The sequence below is a fragment of the Dendrobates tinctorius genome, unplaced genomic scaffold, assembly GCF_039654945.1.
Source record: "Dendrobates tinctorius isolate UK_male_01 unplaced genomic scaffold, ASM3965494v1 ptg000231l, whole genome shotgun sequence".
Lineage (NCBI taxonomy): Eukaryota > Metazoa > Chordata > Amphibia > Anura > Dendrobatidae > Dendrobates > Dendrobates tinctorius.
The window spans coordinates 4,625,131-4,646,246 of NW_027361898.1; the positions used below are offsets into that span (position 1 = coordinate 4,625,131).

At 48.2% G+C, this 21,116-nt stretch overlaps 1 protein-coding gene across 4 annotated transcripts in view; it reads right to left on the minus strand.

Annotated features, from left to right (window-relative positions):
* Window positions 1-2,220: 2,220 nt before the first annotated feature.
* The window catches only part of TSC1 (TSC complex subunit 1), a 50,839-nt gene continuing 31,943 nt past the window's right edge, over window positions 2,221-21,116 (minus strand). For 3 of the 4 annotated variants that reach the window (XM_073555993.1, XM_073555992.1, XM_073555995.1), the window contains 10 exons: window positions 20,182-20,196; window positions 19,221-19,779; window positions 19,012-19,055; window positions 14,496-14,662; window positions 14,129-14,311; window positions 13,878-13,988; window positions 6,789-6,911; window positions 6,512-6,699; window positions 6,266-6,427; window positions 2,221-4,444 (listed from right to left, as the gene is read on the minus strand). In XM_073555993.1, the coding sequence (XP_073412094.1) occupies window positions 4,006-4,444; window positions 6,266-6,427; window positions 6,512-6,699; window positions 6,789-6,911; window positions 13,878-13,988; window positions 14,129-14,311; window positions 14,496-14,662; window positions 19,012-19,055; window positions 19,221-19,779; window positions 20,182-20,196 (1,991 nt within the window). In that variant the 3' untranslated portion in view covers window positions 2,221-4,005. The remainder of the gene's footprint in view (window positions 4,445-6,265; window positions 6,428-6,511; window positions 6,700-6,788; window positions 6,912-13,877; window positions 13,989-14,128; window positions 14,312-14,495; window positions 14,663-19,011; window positions 19,056-19,220; window positions 19,780-20,181; window positions 20,197-21,116) is intronic. The other variant, XM_073555994.1, reaches the window with a different exon arrangement.

Below are 21,116 nucleotides of genomic sequence, written 5' to 3' on the forward strand. Positions count from 1 at the left end.
CCAGAACTTCCAACTCGTCCTGAGGGGCAGCCGACAGAATGCCCCTGCGAAGAATTTCTGCCCAAGTCGAAATGACATTTGCCACCCAGGCAGAAGCAAAAAAATAGGGCAGAAAGAGGGGCTAGATGCTTCAAAGAGGATAGACAAGGAACTGGTGGGCCCACTTCGGGAGCTTTCGTCCATTTTATAAGAAGGTCCGCATCGAATGGATACAGGACGTCTAAGTACCTGCAGCCTGAGAAGTGCTTCTCAGGGGGCTCCCAGTGTTTGGATAAAATGGTCTCGAATTCCTTGTGATTAGGAAAGTTTCGGGAGGAAGGTTTTGCTCGTTTAAAGGGGACGGCGCCGTCCTGAAGAGGAGCTTTATCTTCCTTTATTTCGAGCGATTTGAAAATGGCCGATAAGAGACTATCGACCATGTTCTGAGACTTAAACATGTTATCTGCGTCTGAGTCAGATCCCGTCGTTTTCTGACGAGGGATACGAGAAAAGCAGCCTGGGTAGAGCGGACGGACCTTGCGAGCTGGAAGACGAGCTAGAAATAACGCGCTTCCTAGCAATCCTATCCGGCCTGTCCCTGTGGAGGTCGCGGTCAGGTGCAGACGACTCACCGTGAGAGGCGGTCGGAGCACAGGTGGCTGCAGAAGACGTTCCAAGACCTGGACCAGGGACTGAGAGACATTGCAGCAGCCCACTCTGGAGGAGGAGGGGTGCGCTCATCCCGGGACTCGGGGTGCTCCGGTGGGGCAGACATCACGGAAGGACTGCCGGACGGGCAGAAGGGAGACAACTGCCTTGACGCCCGCTTCTCTTTGCAGTGCGCGCAGGCGAAGTGGATAGCGATGGATCTAGGGTAAGGAGCCCCTGCAGAGTAGGACATATGCAAGGACTGCAGAATTACTGCAGCCAGTATCTGAATAGGGAGTACTGCCGCGGGGGCTGAATTAGGGGTTCAGAAAAAAATAAGAGCCTACCGTCGCCAGCACCGTTATCTGATGTGGAGCAGAACAGCAGAAGAGTCCCCCAAGCTGAGATCCCTGGCATGTGTCACACGAGGAATCAGGGAGGTGCAGGACCTTAGAGATGGGCGGTGCTGGGCGGCAGCGCTGCGCGAGTGGCTGAGACCTGGGGGGGGGGCGGATCATAAGGAGACAGAACGCAGTCCCGTGACTGACTGAGGAATGGCGCCAACAAAGCGCGCGTTCTGCAGCGGGCACGCACCGGAGCAGACCGAAAGTGAAAGTAAAAAATCAGCGCCGCGCCGTTTTCTGCCCCCGCAGCCCTGATCCTGGAGCGATGAGCCCGTGACGCCACGGTAGATGAGGGAGGTAAGGGAGAGAGGCCCCACTGCTTCAGGGAAGGGTACCCGGCGTGAGAGCTGGGAGGCGCGCGGCTGCAGAGAGGCGCGCGGCTGCATAGAATGGGCGGGAAATTCAAAGCAGACTCTGCTACCAGACTGTATGGTAGCGCTTACCTGACGTCCACATGCCTGAAGAGGATGACCACAGGGGCCCGCGATGAGTGGGTGCCGCTGGGAATGAATGTCCTCTGCCCCGCACTCTATCTGGATAGTGCAGAAGACGGCGCCAAACCCTTCTGCCTGCAAGGGATAGTCACCGCCGGTGACCGCCGTCTTCCTCTCAGCCCTTTCCCGGGAGAGGGGTGAGGAGGGGAATTGGCTAGGACCCGCCACCTGAAGCCAGCCCGTAGCACCCGAGGGTGATAGGGAAAGGGTCCTGCCTGCGGTCCTGAGAGTTGCGATGTGGGTAACACCACATTGCTCGCTCAGCCGCATGATATGGGAAAGCAGGGTGAACATTTACCCCCTGTTTCCCGGTGTAGAATCTGGAAAATAAATGGGAAAAGATTAATACACACACACAAAACCTAAAAGAAAATGGTTAGATGCGGATCTGGGGAGATCCCGGTCCGCCTCCTACAGACACTAAGCACAAACTGAGGTGCTTGGTGCCTGTCGGTGGGTGTATACTGCCGGGGAGGAGCTAATTTCATTGTTTTTGCATAGTGTCAGCCTCCTAGCAGCAGCAGCATACACCCATGGTATTCTGTGTCCCCCAATAAGGCGATAAAGAAATTAGATGTACCTGATTCCCTAGAAGATCCTATTCCCAATACTAGTTCAATTCCACAACCTCATCCTGTCCACACAGAACACATCACAGAAAATCCAATTAAAGCCATAAAGTGACAAGACAGAAATAGTGCAAAAAGAATAATCTGTTTATTTGTTCACAGTTATACACAAGCAAATCGTCTGAAACAGTCCTGGACATCCTGGGGTATAGTCTACTCCGGACTAATACTCTTTCTGCAGCCTGTCTGTACCTATGCTTGCAGGATGGGAACCGTAGTCCGCTGGTCAAAAAAAAAAAAAAGTGGCAAGAACATGATATAGCAAGGGTTAGACCGAGCAGTGGAGGGGAGAAAAAAAAAAAAAAAAAAATCACTTTGCTGGGTCACAGTCTTTGACCACAAAGGATTTTATGGCTTTTTAGGAAAGAATGGCAGATGTTTCCCTTCCCGCCCACCAAAATCAGCACTACTATGGCTGAAGAGGCCAGGTCTGGTATTGCAGCGCCTAAATGTGTCACACCTGCAAAATCAGACGCCACCTACTGGACAGTGGTGCAAGGAAAAAAAAAAAAAATGAGCAATTTAATAGAACCCCTTTCAAATGTTTATTATCCATTTTAAACAGGAGGCTGCATTATTTACCAGTACTGATGCAGCGTTCACAACCGATATGGGGCAAGCCTACAAAATTGCAGCCAGGTGGGCACTTGCTAATATCTGTCCAATATAAGGAGCACTGATATTTTGCTCCCACATTAGGAGAAATCAGGAAAACTGTTTGCATTTTAGGACACGCTGCAATTACCCACGATGTAAACTTCCTTAAGTCCTTACAATTACAAGTAACAAAAGATCAGATTTGTAGAAATTTAGTAAAAAAAAAAATAATAAAAAAAAAATATAATAATATTCCAGCAATGATTTGTAGTCAGATTTGGGAACAAATTTTTCTCTGGGGTTTTCAAGCTGTAAAACTAGGAAGTAGGGTGTAATACAAAGAGTGAACGCGAGTTAATGCTTAAAGCGGTTCTCCGCAACCTGTGCACTTCCAATTGCAACTCCCATCATACTGGGAGTAGTTTTCCACTAACTGGCGAGTTACAGGTCAATAAGGACCGTCATGAAAGGGTGACTTAGGTGGTGTGATCCACCAACGTGTGAGTGCAACGTGTAGTGTTTAATTTGAGGTCAGGTTTTCTTTGTTAAAGTGCAATTTATAGACTTAAAAAAAAAAAAAAAAATATATAAATAATGTGTTTGTGTTTAGGCCAAAATACAGATTTGTACATTGATGATTATGGCTGTCCCAATGGATGGCAGACTGAAATGATGAAGGAACTGGCTGTGAGCTCTGTATTGGGGCTGTGCAGAAAAATGGGGGACACATCAGATGAACCCAGGTAAACGATTGGTCCCTTTCGTCATTTGGCATCCAACTAACATATAAGGCCACTTCTAGAAAGCAATATACTGGACTGAGCTGCCGTATTCCAGCGCCATAAGGGGGCAAGATGCTGGCGATATGTCTTAAGTTATTAGTTACATGATGGCTTAAGGGGTGCAGGCTGAAACTACTGGGGGGAGTCAAAGAAAAGAAAAAAAAGTTACTTTCCAGTATTTAAATGCTCAGGGTGCACCAATGATAAATTCGTTAGCAATAATCGCTCCAGACTCAGCATGTGAGAATGGAGCCCGTGATAAAAAGGGTGGATGGTCATTCTGAACCATAGAACGGCTTAGATGAAGGGGTGAAGAAGCGGGGTGACATACAGATTCCTTGATCCCCATCGGTTCCAGTGGTCAGCTACTGATGCACTGCAGGAGTAGCACAACACCAACGAGTGAAGCCAGGAGCCAGAAGGAAGTTAACACTGATTGCTCGCCTCCTAACTGTGGTTGTGATGTGTCTGGTTAATCGTAGTCCATGATTTGAAAATCCGGCACATGTTGGCTTCCCACGTTACTTGCTGATGAGACCCCGGCCTCAGATCCCTCTCCCTGGGAGAGCTCGTTCTTCAGGATCTCTGAGAGACTGCTTATTCCTTCCTCATCACAATGACTCTCGCTCTTGTTACGAAACAGCTCCCGGGCACGGATACCAAGAAAACTCTTAGCGTTCGGGTACGAGCCAATAGTCAGACGGCCACTGGGAGGCAACGCCAGCACTTCTCTAATGGCATGGGGCAAGTTAGTGGCTTTCTCAGGGGTGGAGTCACCGCTACTACTGCTGCTGCTTCCACTGCTAGACTGAGGGCTTGTGTGCAGAACAGCTTTGCTACCATTACCAACATTCAGTTCTTCCTTGTTCAAGTCAACCGGACTGTAAACATCCACATCGTCACTACCAAACCTGTAAAATAAAACAATTTTATTTTTATTTATATAGCTCCATTAATTCCACAGCGCTTTACAGACATTGGCACTGTCCCCGATGGGGTTCACAACCTAAATTCCCTAACAGTATAACATTGGAGTGTGGGAGGAAACCCACACAAACACAGGGAGAACATACAAACTCCTTGCAGATGTTGTCCTTGGTGGGATTTGAACCCAGGAAACCAGCACTGTAAGGTTGCAGTGCTAACCACTGAGCCACCGTCTCAAGAACTTGAGACTAGTGCAATCCTCCTACCCAGTCAGCTGACAGACCAGACCAGGGGCTTTTATGCTGCATTTTGCCATGTCCGGAGATCTTGACAAAATATATAATAAATTGGGTACAGTAGTACAATGCAGGATGTGCTGTAGATTTTTTTCATAATAATTTGGTAAAGTTATGAAATGTCCTATAAATGTCTGTTCCTGATCAAAGGATCTGGGCTTTTAGTGGAGATGAATCTGTGCTGCCCTTTATATACATGCTCAGTAGTGACCAGTGCTGTGGGGTCGTAGATGAGATGAATCTGTGCTGCCCTTTATATACATGCTCAGTAGTGACCAGTGCTGTGGGGTCGTAGATGAGATGAATCTGTGCTGCCCTTTATGTACATGCTCAGTAGTGACCAGTGCTGTGGGGTCGTAGATGAGATGAATCTGTGCTGCCCTTTATGTACATGTCAGTAGTGACCAGTGCTGTGGAGTCGTAGATGAGATGAATCTGTGCTGCCCTTTATGTACATGCTCAGTAGTGACCAGTGCTGTGGGGTCGTAGACGAGATGAATCTGTGCTGCCCTTTATGTACATGCTCAGTAGTGACCAGTGCTGTGGGGTCGGGGAAATTGAAGAGTCAGAGGCTTGGCTTACCGACTCCACAGCTCTGTGATTTAGAAGGGTGGCACAGCTCGCACACAGTAAAGGAGCCAGTGCAATGGTCTGTTTAATGTGGGTTCAGCACCGAGACCCCGCCACAAGCCATGAAAAGTGCACATAATTCTTGCACTAGCAAGGAAATGTAGAAAAAGGGTGAGTAGCCAGCCTGGTGAAGCTACCCGTTAGGGCATAGCTGGTGGTTGTACAGCAGCTGATGTAGAGGTAGCCAGACTAAGCACATGAGAACTGTCCTATGTTTGAGTGTCTTCACCTGTGAGGTCCTAATAAGTCATATTGAAAGGGTTTGCATTGTTGAATTACCGCAACCCCTTTAACAAGCCCATTATTTGTGTTCTCACAGAGTATCAAAATACTCAATTTGTGGACAACCTCTACAGATCACAATCAAAAGTAACAAACCCAAGAAAGGGGCTGTTCATTTTTTTTTTTATCATCAAATGCATCTATTTGGGGCTAGATTTTTATTTTTTTTTTAAATTGGGTTTGATTCTAAATTTTGTGCCATTTGCCTTCTACAGGTTTGCCGTTACTTTGGCCATTGTTGGCAGGAGAATGAGATAACTGAGAATCTGTCAGTCGCCATGATGAAAAGTTGCTTACGTGTCTTGAAGTGCTGCTCTCAGCCGATTTATGACCGCAGATCACATCATAATAGCACGTTTCCATGCACATTTTACTATGATCACCATTATACCCTCCTAGCAGCTCACTGAGATTCTCAGCCAAATCATTCTGCATCCGGTAATGGCCAGTGCAACACAGGCTATAGAAGACAGACTGGGATTTTTTATTTTTTTTTTATAAAACCCAATTACAACAATGATTTTAAAGTATTAAAAAAAATAAATACAAAATAAAGGTGGATTGTCCAGAGGTGGACAATCCTTTTAACAATCTTACCTTTCCTCCGCAACTTCTGCTGTTTCAGCTTTTTCTTCCTTTCGGTTCTTTAACAAGCCCTCCTTCTCGAGCTGGCTATACAGGCTGAGGATCTCCACTTCGAAGACCTGACTTATCCTTTTCTGTGCGTTGTACTTGCTCTGTGCCGCCTGGAGCTCCGCACTTAATATACAGACAGGACATTAATAAAAGGCCTTGGAATTTCCTTTCCACCCAAAGACTTGTATGATATCACTTGGAAAATACCTCTGCTTCTGTTTCACATCTTCCAGGAATCTCTTCTGCTCCTGGAACAGCAACTCCTTTTTGGCCAGCTGCGCCTCCAGCTCCGCGATCTTTTTCTGGACGCTCTCTAGTCTCTGACTCTGCTGCACCCCCAGACAGCGGGCTTTCTCCAGATCTTTTTTAAAAGAACCCTGCAGCATCTCCACTTCCTAAACACACAACAACTGAGTAAAATCAATAGTTCTTGCTGCAATATCACGCTGCACCAGTAACATCCGGACCTCACAGCAGCTCGTACCTTATCAGCATTGGTGTTTTTGTGCTGCAGTTGCTCCACGTAAAGCTCGTTCACCTCCCCGAGAATCAACAGCTGCCGGTTCAGAAACTCCATCTGATGCTGTAAGGACTCGCTATTTGAAAGCTGCAGAGAAGTCAGAAAACTTGTCCAAAAATAGTAATTTTGCTTTTAGCGAAACTGTATGCTGCACTCACTCATTACATGGCTGGACCGAGACTCGGTGACCCCATAGGCCTGTAGAAGGAGCCATCCCCAGACAATCCCAGGTCACCTACACTACTCATAGAATCATAGAATCGTAGAGTTGGAAGGGACCTCCTGGGCCATCTGGTCCAACCCCCTGCTCAAAGCAGGATTCGCTAAATCATCCCAGTCAGATGTCTGTCCAGCCTCTGTTTGAAGACTTCCATTGAAGGAGAACTCACCACTTCTCGTGGCAGCCTGTTCCACTCATTGATCACTCTAACTGTCAAAAAGTTTTTTCTAATATCTAATCTGTGTCTCATTCCCATACACTCTACTTAATGGGACCTTACACTTACCTGCCTGGGACTCCTACCTATACCCAGGAGGCTTCTCCTGCCTTCCAGCCAATCCATTTACCCATATATTACAGCTTGGTCATTCAGCTCTTTTTGAGAACTGAGATCTGATGCCAAGTTCAATCTCTGACAGTGGCATTAACAACCATGGTCTGGAAAGCACCGTTTCACACCAACATGATGGCAGGGTGCCAGTAGGATGGCTTGGGAAGCTGGGGGTCTGTTGTGGCCCTCTATGGCTGCAGTATTCGCTCACAAGCTGGGCTTTACTGGAGATAATCATATCCCCTATATTGCAATAATGGGGAATAGAGAGAGCAAGCGATCAGACAATTGCAGGCTCAAAATGGAATGAAAGTTTAAAAAGAAATAAAAATGTTTTTATTTTTTGTTGCCAGAATCAGTCGTTTTGTCACCGCACTATTACCCCAGGAGCGACAGCTGAGGTTTATTTGTAATTTTCTAAAGTAACCAACAATTAAGAGATTCTTGCAAATTTGGTCTTCCCTACTGAACTCACTTAGAAAAATTTGCAACAAACCGAGTCCAGATAAAGCTAACAAGTAGCGGATTTAGCCATCGTCACACCACTTGTTAATTTCCTCATCCACTTTTCTACTCCTGTCTTTCATTAAGTATTTTGCGTCTGGAAAGAGAAGCTGCAGCATTTCTGTACTGAGAAACCACAGCCAGACGTTACATCTTGTGAACAAGGCTTGGATTTACATGAATAGTAAGTGCGCTGCTATGTGCTAAGCTGGGGAGAGGTGGAAGGGAATTTATAGGAGTTCACAGTCTCTGGGATCGCTCCCACTTGCAATTAAAATTGAACGAATGCAATACGATTAAAAGTCGGATGGCATTCATACCAATTAAATCCTATGGTTCTGCTCTCAAAACAGGATTTTTAGTTGCTTACCGTAAAATCTGTTTATCTGAGCCTTTATTGGGGGACACAGGAACCATGGGTGTATGCTGCTGCCACTAGGAGGCTGACACTCTGCAGAAAAAAAATGATCTCCTCCTCCGCAGTATACACCCTACCGACAGGAAGTAGGATGTTCAGTTAGTGAGAAAGCAGTAGGAGAAGCAATCTGTAAACGAGATAAAAACCACAGAAACACAAATCCATACTGTAACAATATTATACTGTAAACCGAGCTGTTCAACTTGGGAGGGTGCTGTGTCCCCCAATGAAGGCTCAGAGAAACAGATTTTACAGTAAGCAACTAAAAATCCTGTTTTCTCTATCGCTTCATTGGGGGACACAGGAACCACGGGACGTCCCAAAGCAGTCCTCAAGGGGAGGGAACAGCAAATAACTCCATCAGGACGAGGAAGTCACCCTCGTCACCTGCAAGGTCTTTTTTACCCCGATGGGCACTTGTCGAAGCTAGGCATGGGCTTTGAAAACCTTATGGACCTGTGGAGGACATATCGCACTGCAGAGGTGCCAGACGAAGGCCCAAAGAGTACGGCCAGGAAGACACACTGCCCGGGCAGAATGCGTCGTACTCAAAAGAACACAGTCCTTCCTGAGCTAGCAACCCTATTTATGCCGACCAGATTCCGCGCCCAAAAAATTCTAACCTGAAGGCCAGAGGACCTCTACACTTCAAGCCTGAGCTTGAGAAGTACCGTTGCTGAGGCCAAGTAGCCTGATGAAAAGGCGTCACAAAGGAAAAGTCTGAGGGACTAAAGAAAGGGAATTCAGAATCATGGAGAGTGAACCCTTGATCCACAGGAAGTGCACCACAGCTGCTACAGGCTCTGTAAGACCCCAGGAATGGTTGAGAGTCTGAAAAGGGAAAGATACCAACTGAAAAGGAAAATGAACCAGTTCTTTGCAAAGGCAGACATCGCCAAAGCCCTGAAGAAACCAGGACCTGGATAAGAGCTTCATGGAACAAGGAAAAAAATCATGCGATTCACAGAAGGTAAATGTTGAACAAAGAAAATTTCTTCCTGAAAAAAACAAGGATGGACTCAATCCTAGATCCCCAAACGTCATGCTGAGGGAAAAAGCACTGAAGAACAACGAGGCTTAGCCTGAGGAAGGGGAGCTCTTGTCCTTCCGGTGAGCTCCTTAACAATTTGGCCTATTGGAGCCACATGGAAGGAACGGAAAGTTGGTGAGGGACCTCATTGGGGATAATTTCGCTCGTGAAACCGAAAGCCAAATGGACCCTTAAATGGGAACGATTAGGAGAAAAACTATGTCTCCATGCAAGAAAAATTTTTGGACAGTGAGGACGGTCAAATCTTCCGACCGGCCCCCAGAAAGAATGCTCTGAGCAAGCTAGGCCACGCTATAGCGGCGGGTGCTTTCAAGGTTGACCCTGCTAACTACTGTGCAAATTCGACATTGGTATCCCTGAGGGATGCATGTCTGGGCGAGAAAGGACCATAGTGGTGGAGAACTTGGAACCGGAGGGTTCGTAGTTGCAGAAGTAGTCTAATTTTTAAAGCGCTCAGGAGGTGAAAAAAAAAAAAAAAAAAAAAGATATACCGAGGCGCCCCCTTGTTTGGAAACGGCTGAAGTCCGTTCTATGAGAAAATGACAAGACCTGAGAGCAGGCCCTGAGAACCTGCTAAAGAACCGAACACTGAAAACGTACTGAATGGAACCTGGGGATAACCAGGATCTCATCGCTGCAATGTAGGCACAGGTTGGCTATGAAGAGACAACTGATTGCTCGATTAAGCAGGTAGACTGAAGACTACTGGATGACTTCTCAGACTGATCAGACCGAGATCAAGAGGAAGATAAACCCAGCATACAGGGATGAGGGTGAATATGGGAAAAAATTAGTCCAGCTGGATTTATAAGAGCGAATAGTCGAGCAAGGAAAGTCCATGGCAAAACATGGAGTATGTCAACTGCAAAGAAAGTTGGCTCTAGGTAGATCAAATAGACCCCAGAAAGACAACTAGGCTGATGAAAGGAAGGTCAATCCTTATGACGATGTAAATGACCGAATTCATCCTGGACCCTCTGGAGCAGGGAGGGGATTGCAGTGTGTAGATCTGCGTGCCTACGTCTCAGACAACAAGCGCCCGAAAATCACAGTGAAAAATACCATTCTAGCTGAAATAAGAAACGTGTTATCACCAGACTCATCCTTAGATCCAAGACTGGAGCAGCTTTCTACCCTGGTCGATACTTGCACAGAGTGAGATCCCACTCCTGTCTGAGGTGGGATACTTGTCCCAGTCACGGTCAGAAGTCACATCTGTGAGCTGCTGGAGGCTTTATCCGGTGTCTAAGAAAGAATAGGTAAGTTCCGACAAATAAGGAGCTTGGGTATTGGGGCAGCTGGAAGGCCCTCAGGCAATACTAGAATTTGACTACTATTAGCCAAACAATGATAGGCGTAACAGGACGGGCAGTAAAGATAGCCTGCGGACAGTACTGTAAACTGATCAGAAGGTGGTACAAAAAACTCTTGTGGAGCAACTCACACTTAGGGTCCAGATCATGCCACAGTAACCTCGACCATCCGTACCTGACACGAGTGTCTGACCTACCTGAAGGTGGAGTATCCAGTTATGTTGCTACTGAGATCCGCTCTGTGGTACAGAGATCCACGCCGTTTGGACATTGTAGCTTTTTACGTTTAACTGTTAACAAACCACAGATGTTATTGGCTATGAAATATGCAGCTGAAAGGTGTCTTAGACTCACATGAAAGAGGCTTGAAATCGCAGCTGCAGTCCGCCAGAGGTAAATGCCAGCACCTCACCTCGAGTGATTAGACGGGAGCTAGGCAAAGGACCCTGAGAAACGAGAGAGAGGGTGCTCCTTACTCATCTGACAATGCGACAGTAGAACCGGGCCGGTGTAGTCGATGGACTTCGGGTACGTTTGAGTTACCGGAAAGATTGCGTGTATTGACTAAACCTGTCTGGTAGAGGACTATCCAAGTGCTCGATAAGGGATAGAATACTGCTGCAATAGGACGCGAGGAACCTGAATACGAAGGCGTCTGACTCACCTGAATACGGTACTGAACACCAGTACCTGTGAAGCAGTCATCCCCAGACACGTCTCCACAGTAATACAGCCATTTCAACCACTGTACCTGGTAGGTGGTGCATCTGAAGCCTGGATAGCGGATATAGTATAGCTGCAATTGGCTCTAAGTATCCTGTGAACAAATCAGCGTGGAGAGAACCCGGAGAAGGATATAGGAGATAGCCGTTTCTGTGTTGCGGTGCGGTCTAGGCCTGGATACCTGACGACATTAGGCATAATAACGGCTTCATGTGTAGTAAGCCGTACCCTGAAGTCTGTATTAAAGTAGATTCTGACCTGTCAATTCTCTTGACGGTAAAACAGTAGGTCTGGGATTAGAAAGAGACTAAACTCTACTCTGTTGTGCGCCAGGGTTGCAACCCCTGGACCTGCGAGTTGTGGACAGCTTCCTTAACCAATGAGCCACAGCAGACAATTGCCAGGTAACAAGGACTTCTATCCAGCTGGAAGTCCAGCCCAAAACACTGCAGACGTGAAGAGATAGAAGCATTTCATTATTCTGCTTAGGGCAATGTGAAGCCAGTGTCCGGAGGGGGCTGCAGAAAAAAGAAGGGCGAGTGCCTGTGAGCTATGGAAGCAGTTGCTATGCCAGGCCTCCAGCATCAATATGTGTGAGGCAATGATAGAGTCTTGCTCTACTGAAAATTAAAGGCACATATCTGCAATGGCGGTGGAACTTTCTTCCAAATGCCATGCGGCAATTACAGTAGACAGCAGTGTGGCTCTACATGGCTGTGTGCTATGACACCAGACATACTGATGCACTAGAGACTGCGCAGTAGATTATTATGCCAGTGAATTACCCGCCTCTAGAGTACTATTACGTCAGTGACTGTATGGCTCTAGAGTACAGTAAAGTCGGTGACTGCGCATATCACATGAGACACTAGCAAAGATGGATTCTCTGCTCCTTCACTGGACCTGCGGAAAGTGTGGCCCTGCTTAGTTTTACTACGAGGGGCTTATACTCTGCAACGTACCTGATTAGGCTGAGCAGAGATAGGCAGGAAAGAGCTTGTCCTGCCAGGTGAAAGAACTATCCGGGTCCCACGCTGGGAGAATGCGACCGCTGGGAGGATGCCAAGGAAGACGCTTCTCGCCGCAATAGAATGAGTGCGCTGTGAAAAACACCGCTCTGCACAGCCCACAAGGCGACAGAGCTAAACGTCAGCTCTGGGCGCAGGAAGATGGCTACTATCTCTGCGCCGCCTGTGAGGCCGGGTAGAGAGGGCAGAGCTTGCGCTGGGGAAGTGAGGGGAGGCTTTTTTTCCGCCCGAATACAGAGAAGACAGGGGGCGGAGCTACCGAGAACTAGGCCGCAATGAAGCCGGGGCCTAGATTAGTCCCTGGAAACTGCCGACGGAGCGGGGGCGGCCCGGAAAACGCTGGCGCTTTAATCCGGATTTTATCAGATGCGGGGGAAAAACGGTGGGGCGGGGGCACCGCGCTGAGGAGAGCAGATTGCTGCCCACCGTTGCCTATTCTGAGAGAAGGCACTAACTGAGGAAAGCCTGAAGCGCACAGCGCCCGGCGTAAGGAGGGTGAATGCTCCGCCGACCCTTAGCAGGGAAGTGAGCTCCCCACAAGTGCGGCAGGAGAGCAGCCAGGGGAAAGGGAGGTCCAGGCCCGAATATAAGCCGGGGCCTAAATTACCAGTGACTGTCTACACCTGACAAAAGGGTCGCCTCTTCTTTACCTATCTTCTTAAGGTGAAGTCGTCTGACGGTTGCCGGACATCACGTCTCCTCCAACTCACAGGCTTTGGTGGGCGAGTAGGTGGGAGACGGTGGGCCAGGACCGGGTCTGGAACACCTAAGCACGCTTCTGTGCTAGGGGATGGGGTCCTAAAGTCCAGACATATGAGGATACGGGGTATCAGTACACGCCGTACTCAGTCTGTGTGGGAGTACAGTAGTGACCATGCACACTGTATCCCTCCGGAAAACCTGAAAAGAAATGACGCACATTGAGGTAGATAAGGGTCTAGTGAAAGACCCGTGTCCACTTCCTACTGACACTAAGCTAAACTGAACATCCTACTTCCTGTCGGTGGGGTGTACACTGCGGAGGAGCTAACTTTTTTTCTGCATAGTGTCAGCCTCCTAGTGGCAGCAGCATACACCGATGGTTCCTGTGTCCCCCAATGAAGCGATAGAGCAGTAAAAGAAAACTAATTTCTCTAACTGGGGAAAAATAAAATAAAAACAAAACAACTTTTAGCACGCTGCGATTGCATGCTGAAATCGGATCGCATGCACCTAAACAAGTCTATGGGTGCATGTGAAACATCGTACTGCATTCGGATATCACCTGGGTGCAGTGTGATTCCGGCCGGCGCCAACAGTAGAGGAGATGGAGAAATTACATCGAAGCACAGAGCACCGACACTCTGCTCCGACTCCCAGCAGAGCTTGAGCCAAGTCATTAGCAAATCACATCGGATGTGATTTGCTAGTGGGACCTCGGCTTACAGATGGGCACATGACCATTTTAAAAGAAATGGATCCTCACCTTCTGAGACACCTGGCTGAGCCTCAGCTCCGTATTGCACACCTTGTTGTTGGATAGCTTCAGCTCAGACCGCAAGTTCGCTATCGTACTGCGGCTATCCTCCAGCTTAGTCTAGAAAAGCAGAGGCGACAATTAGCAAAGGAGACAAATGAAAGTCAGGGCTAACTGGAATCTAGTCACTGATCAAAAGGCAGCCAAGACATCAACCTGGTATATGCCACCTTGAAAGATGATCTTTTGAGGGGTCTGACCTGCAGCTCTTGACTCTGATTGTAAAACTCCTCCCGGTCATGTTGGAGTTGTCGAATCTGGCTGTGAAGCTGAGTAAGCACAGTGTCCTTTTCGTCCTGCAGCCTGTTGTATCGCACCTGCTCTTGGATAAGACTTTGCCTTGCAGTCTGTATGTCTGCCTCTTGCATCTTTAACTGCGTTTTCTGGAAAAAAATAAAAATTGATGATGCAAGGTAGGAGAATGAATACGATTATTGAGAGCAAGGGACGCACAGGCTGCCCATGCAGGTGCTGAGCAAGGGGCATGCTCAGCATGGAAAATGCGTTTATTAAAATATACAATCTTTTTTCAGCCCCTTCCCATCAGGCTAAATGATGCCCACTCACCATAGCAGCATTCTGTTCCTCAAGGGCAGTCACTTTGATCACCTTGCGCAGCAGCCGCCTATTACGTAGGGCATGTTGTTGTCTCTTAAATCGCTCGTACAAAAGCTGGTTATGAAGAAGCACCAACTGGTTCCTCAAGATGTGGATCTCATCGGTGGGGGGTGAACCTGACAGATTAAAAACAATCACCTCTGTGACTGCAGGTTTGCGGAGTGGCAGAAAATCCCACTGCCACCCTCCCTTCCTTTGATGTGCACTCTGTGCGCATCTACTCCCCCTGCAACTAGCTGTCATATACCACCCTCCAGGGCCAGCCACCACCTTCTTTGACCACTTCACCACCTGGCTACTTCATTTCCTTTCCACTGATATCCCAACTATCATCTTGAGCGACTTCAACATCCCCATTGACACTTCCCTCTCAGCTGCCACTAAACTTCTCTCACTTCCTCCTTCGGCCTCACTCAATGGTCTTCTGCAGCCACTCACAAAGATGGCCACACACTAGACCTCATCTTCACCCGCCTCTGCTCCCTATCTAGCTTCTCTAACTCAGCTCTTCCTCTCTGACCACAACCTACTTACATTCTCTTCCCTCTCCTCCTCAGGTCCACAAAGCCCAACCTCAAAAACTTGCACACCCTTGCAGAAATCTTCAACACCTCGATGCACACTCACTGTCTGAATCCCTCCTCCCTCTTACAGACATAAGTTCCCTACACAATGCAGATGCCGCTGCCGTTCTATATAACACCACAATAGCTGTAGCTTTGGAATCAGTTGCCCCTCTCAAACATACCAAAGCTCGCAAAATCAACAGACAGCCCTGGCACACCAGTCTGACCAAAGAACTGAGGCGGGCTTCCAGGGCTGCTAAGCAGAGATGGAAGAGATCCCACTCCAATGAGGACTTCATCAAATTCAAACAGTCCCTCACTACTTTCAAGGCCACACTCACTGCAGCAAAACAAACCTACTTCTCATCTCTCATATCCTCCGTCTCACAATCCTAAACAGATAAGGCCCCGTCACACAACGACTCACCAGCGATCCCGACAACGATATCAACATGTCAGGATCGCTGGAGAGTCGCTACATGATCGCTGGTGAGCTGTCAAATAGACAGCTTCACCAACGATTAGTGTGGCGTCGCCGTGTTCGTTAGTTACCAGTGCGCTGATGCAGGGAGCTGGTAACTAACGTACACATCGGGTATCCAAGGGACGTGCATCCCTTAGATACCCGATGTGTACGTTAGTTACCAGCTCCCTGCATCAGCGTGCTGGTAACTAACGTACACATCGGGTTTCTAAGGGACGCACGTCCCTTGGATACCCGATGTGTACGTTAGTTGCCAGCTGATCGCTGGTCTCCCGCCTGTCACATGCAGCGATGTGTGCTGGCCAGCGGGAGACCAGCGACCAAAGAAAAGTCCTGGGCTTTCCTACAGCGATCCCGGCAGGGGGGGGCGGTCGCTGATCGCTGTCTCACACAGCGATTTTGCTGGCGAGATCGCTGTTGTGTCACAAAACTTGTGACTCAGCAGCGATCTCGCTAGCGAGATCACCATGTGTGATGGGGCCCTTATTCAACACCTTCAATTCTCTCCTCCGCCCCCCCCCCCCACCTCCTCCCTCCCCACTCATCTCAGCTGAAGGCTGCCTCATTTTTGAAGGAGAAGATTGATAACATCAGGCACAGTTTTGGTAGACAACCCCCAGAGCCATTCCTCCTAACTGCCCTGCTCCTCCTCCAAAACCAACTTCTCCACCATTACAGAAGATCGACTCTCCACTCTACTTCAAGATCACATCTCACTACCTGTGCACGTGACCCGATCCCATCCCACAACTCACCACAGTCTTCATCCCAACCCTAACCCACCACTAACTGCTGGTGTTTTCCCCTTAAGCTTTAAATATGCCTCAATCACACCTATCCTGAAAAAGCCCTCTCTTGACCCATCCGCTGTATCTAGCTATCGCCCTATATCACTTCTCCCCTATGCCTCAAAACTACTGGAACACCACATCCATCTTGAACTGTCCTCCCACCTCTTCTTGCTCCCTCCTTGACCGATTACAATCTGGCTTCCAGCCACACCACTCCACTGAAACTGCCCTAACTAAGGTCACCAATGAAGCAGTAGCTGCCAAGGCCAAGCAACACTACTCTGTCGTCCTCCTTCTGGACCTGTCCTCTGCCTTTGACACAGTGGACCAGTCCCTATTACTACAGATCCTCTCATCTCTTGGCATCACAGACTTGGCCCTATCTTGGATTGAGTCATACCTAACAGACCGGACATTCAGCGTCTCCCACTCGCACACCACCTCCTCACCGCGCCCCCTATCCGTCCCGCAAGGTTCAGTCCTAGGTCCCCTGCTCTTCTCCATTTACACCTTCGGCTTCAGACAGCTCATAGAATCTCACGGCTTTCAGTATCACCTCTATGCCGATGACACAGATCTACATCTCTGGACCAGATATCACCTCCCTACTAAACAGAATCCCTCAATGTCTGTCTGCGATTTCATCCTTCTCCACTAGATTTCTAAAACTTAATATGGACAAAACAGAATTAATCATCTCCCCCCCCCCCCCCCCCATCTCATGTGACCCCCCCCAACGGACCTATCCATTAAAGTAAACGGGTGCCCACTCTCTCCAGCAGGGCTGTGGAGTCGGAGTCGTGGAGTCGGTGCTCATTTTGGTGGAGTCGGAGTCGGTATAAAGTGGACCGACTCCTAAAATATATAATAAATTGGGTACAGTAATTCAATGCAGAATATGCTGAATATTTTTTCATAGGAGTTTGGGAAAGTTATGAAATGTCCTATAAATGGCTGTTATATTCCTGATCTAAGGCTATATTCACACACAGCGTTTTTCCTTTGTTTTTTGAGGATACGTTTTTCAGCTGCAAAAGCTGATCATCTTTTTAAAAAACTGCATCACCTGAAAGGTTTTTGAGCTCATAGATAATGTTTTCAATAGCAAAAGCAGATTAGAAATCTGCTCTATCCATCCATTTATCCATATCTGTCTATCCATATCGTATCTGTACCAAAATGAATGAAAACCGGGTAGTACACCAATATATATTCTGTTCTATCTAAATATCTTGATTATTGGATCATAAAAATGATTAAATGTCTGAGGTTCACATTGTACTACAATAAATTTTTCACTTAAATATAAGCAATATGTGTGGGAGTCGGAGTCGGAGTCGTGGAGTCGGAGTCGGTGTAAGGGAAATTGAGGAGTCGGAGTCGGAGTCGCAGGTTTGGCTTACCGACTCCACAGCCCTGCTCTCCAGTCCCACAAGCTCGCTGCCTTGGGGTTATCCTTGACACTGATCTCTTTCAAACCACATATCCAAGCCCTTTCCACTTCAACTCAAAAATATTTCACGGATCCGTACATTCCTCAATCACCTCTATGCTGAAGACGCACAGATCTCCATCTCTGGACCAGATATCACCTCCCTACTAAATAGAATCCCACAATGTCTGCCTGCTATTTCACCCTTCTCCGCTAGATTTCTAAATTTTAATATGGACAAAACAGAATTCATCATCTTTCCCCCATCTCACTCAACCCCCTCAACGGACCTATACAATAAAGTAAATGGCTGCCCACTCTCCCCAGACCCACAAGCTCGCTGCCTCGGGGTAATCCTTGACCCTGATCTCTCTTTCAAACCACATATCCAAGCCCTTTCCACTTCCTGCTGACTTCAACTCAAAAATATTTCATGGATCCGTACATTCCTCAATCAAGAATCTGCAAAAACCCTAGTCCATGTCCTCATCATCTCCTGCCTTGACTGCTGCAACCTCCTGCTCTGTGGCCTCCCCTCTAACACTCTCGCACCCCTCCGATCTATTCTAAACTCTGCTGCCCGACTAATCAACCTGCTCCCCCCCCCCCCCCTCGGCTATTCCCCGGCCCTCTCCCCTTTGTCAATCCCTGCATTGCCTCCCCATTACTCAGACTCCAGTTCAAAACCCTAACCATGACATACAAAGTCATCCACAACCTGAGCCCTCCATACATCTGTGACCTCGTCTCCCGGTACTTACCTGCACGAAACCTCCGATCCTCACAAGATCTCCTTCTGTACTCCCCTCTTCCCACAATCGCATACAAGATTTCTCCCGCGCATCCCCCTACTCTGGAACTCTCTACCACAAGATATCAGACTCTCGCCTACCATGGAAATCGTCAAAAACAACCTGAAGACCTACAACCTGCAGTGACCACCGATCCACCAAACCGCTGCACGACCAGCTCTACCCTCGCCTACTGTATCCTCACCCATCCCTTGTAGATTGTGAGCCCTCGCGGGCAGGGTCCTCTCCTCCTGTACCAGTCGTGACTTGTATTGTTTAAGATTACTGTACTTGTATGTATTATGTATACCCCTCCTCACATGTAAAGCACCATGGAATAACTAATAATAAATGGGGCAACAGTTTTGGAAGTCCTTTGGCGACTAATAAGTGCAGCATACCTCCAAAGTGAGTCCAGTCAGCTGATTTGCTGGGTAAAGGCAATCTACAGAATAAAGCAAAGCAGAGTGCATCAGCCAACATATGGTTACAGCAGCACAGGGGTCAGAGAGGCTTGGAAGCCTGGATTTCATTAGAAGGATATGTACCCAAGTGGGTATTCTTAACAATAAGATACAACACTGCGGGACTTAAGCAAGTCAATACTTACTTGTTCAGCTCTTTGGTGTGTGCGTCAGCCCCTAAATGTATAAGCCTGTCTAGCACCTCCGCCGGTGATGCTGAAGGGCTGTTTTCTTCAACTTCTTCGTTGCTCCCTTTCAATTTTTTGTACAGTTCCTCTGTCTTTTTGGAGATGAAAAAGCTCGCCGTTTTAGGAAAAGCCAGCTCGAAAAGGTGCTCGTAAGGGGTAGGATTGAAGCAGTATCTGCAGCGTGCCTGAGTTTTGCAAGGGCTGGGGGTAAGGATGTTCCTGGAATCGGGCAAAGAGTTAGTAGTCTGTGTCTTCCCTGAGTTGTCATTCTCCGCTCCATTGGGGGGCTCAATGGGGGTGAATGCCTGTTTTGAAGAGTCCTGGGAGCTGTTGTAGGGAGGCTTGTTAGCAGCTGAGTTATCAGGGGTCTGGAGGACATAACCAGTGTTGCTCCTCCTCTGAGAGTTGGGCTGGCTTTCAGACTGAGGACAGAAGGGTGAATCAAAGCCCCCACGGCGAACACTTGGCTCATGATCAGAATGGGTGGTGATCTGAGACAGCTCCTGGGATATAGCAGCTGGTACAGAAAGGAAAAGGGATAAATCAGTCAACATTCATTAAACAGGCAAACACCGCACCCAATGAGCGCAGCAAACTTGTGGCATTTTCTTAAGTCTTGAATTCTGAGGGTAGAGACCCTTAACACCCCCCCCCCCCACACACACACACCAAAGAACACATGTAAACCAGTGCGTAACTGTGCACTCCCAAAAATGAACACTAGTACCGTACATCGAGTGCTGTATTTGCCACATTTGGTCACATTTTGGGACACCACACGTGTTAACCAAATATCTGTAGACACCAGTATGTCATTTTCCAATAAAAAAAACAAAAAAACAAAGCGACCAAAAGCCCACCACAATGATCGCCCGTCACCGTGCTCGCTTTGTAAGGTTACCTGATCAACACAACCTACCTTGTTTCTGTGGTCCTGAGAGATGAAACATTTACATAGACAAAGTATTAATATGCAGGCCGCAAACATGGAGCACAATCCTAACAGAAGCAACAGACCAGAGAGACAAACGAAGCAACATGGCCACACAACCACAAAAATAGACAGACATGTCCGCACCAATTCTGGCATATCTCAGAGAAAGGCAAAGCGTGGACCAAGCCTAAGACGTCAGCCAGTTTATTACACTGCCCCCCCCCCCCCACTGGCCATTATGGAAGGGTTTTGAGCTGTGAGACCTCCCCTCCTATCTTTAGGCCAGTTTCACACTAGCGTTTAGTCGACGCAGCGCATGGCGCCGCTAAGCCCCGCCCCCTGCCCGCCCCATCCGGTCATCGCCGCCTATCATCGCACATGGACGCTTGCGATCTGCGCACCCTATCTTTAGCATAGGGTGCGCAGATCATGCGCTAGTAGGATTTTGGCGCGCGCTGTGCGCGCCGAAATGCAACATGCTGCGTTCGGCACGCACCTTCAAAGGTGTGCAGCGCACGCCAAAATCCTACTAGCGCACGGCCAGCGCACCCTATGCTAAAGATAGGGTGCGCAGATCGCAAGCGTCCATGTGCGATAGTAGGCGGCGATGACCGGACGGGGCGGGCAGGGAGCCGGCAGGGGGCGGGGCTTAGCGGCGCCGTGCGCTGCGTCGACTAAACGCTAGTGTGAAACTAGCCTTACAGAAGAGATACTCTTGACTCCTTCACTCCCTCTTTGGTGCAGACTCAGGCCCTGAGCCTGCATCTTTCCTGGCATATGATAGCCGATCTGATCAGCCATCATATGCTTCTAAAGGTACTGTCACACTTAGAGATGCACCAGCGATATGACGCAGTCAGGATCGCTGGTGCATCGCTAAGTGGTGGCAAGTGAGCTGCCACACAGGCAGATCTCACCAG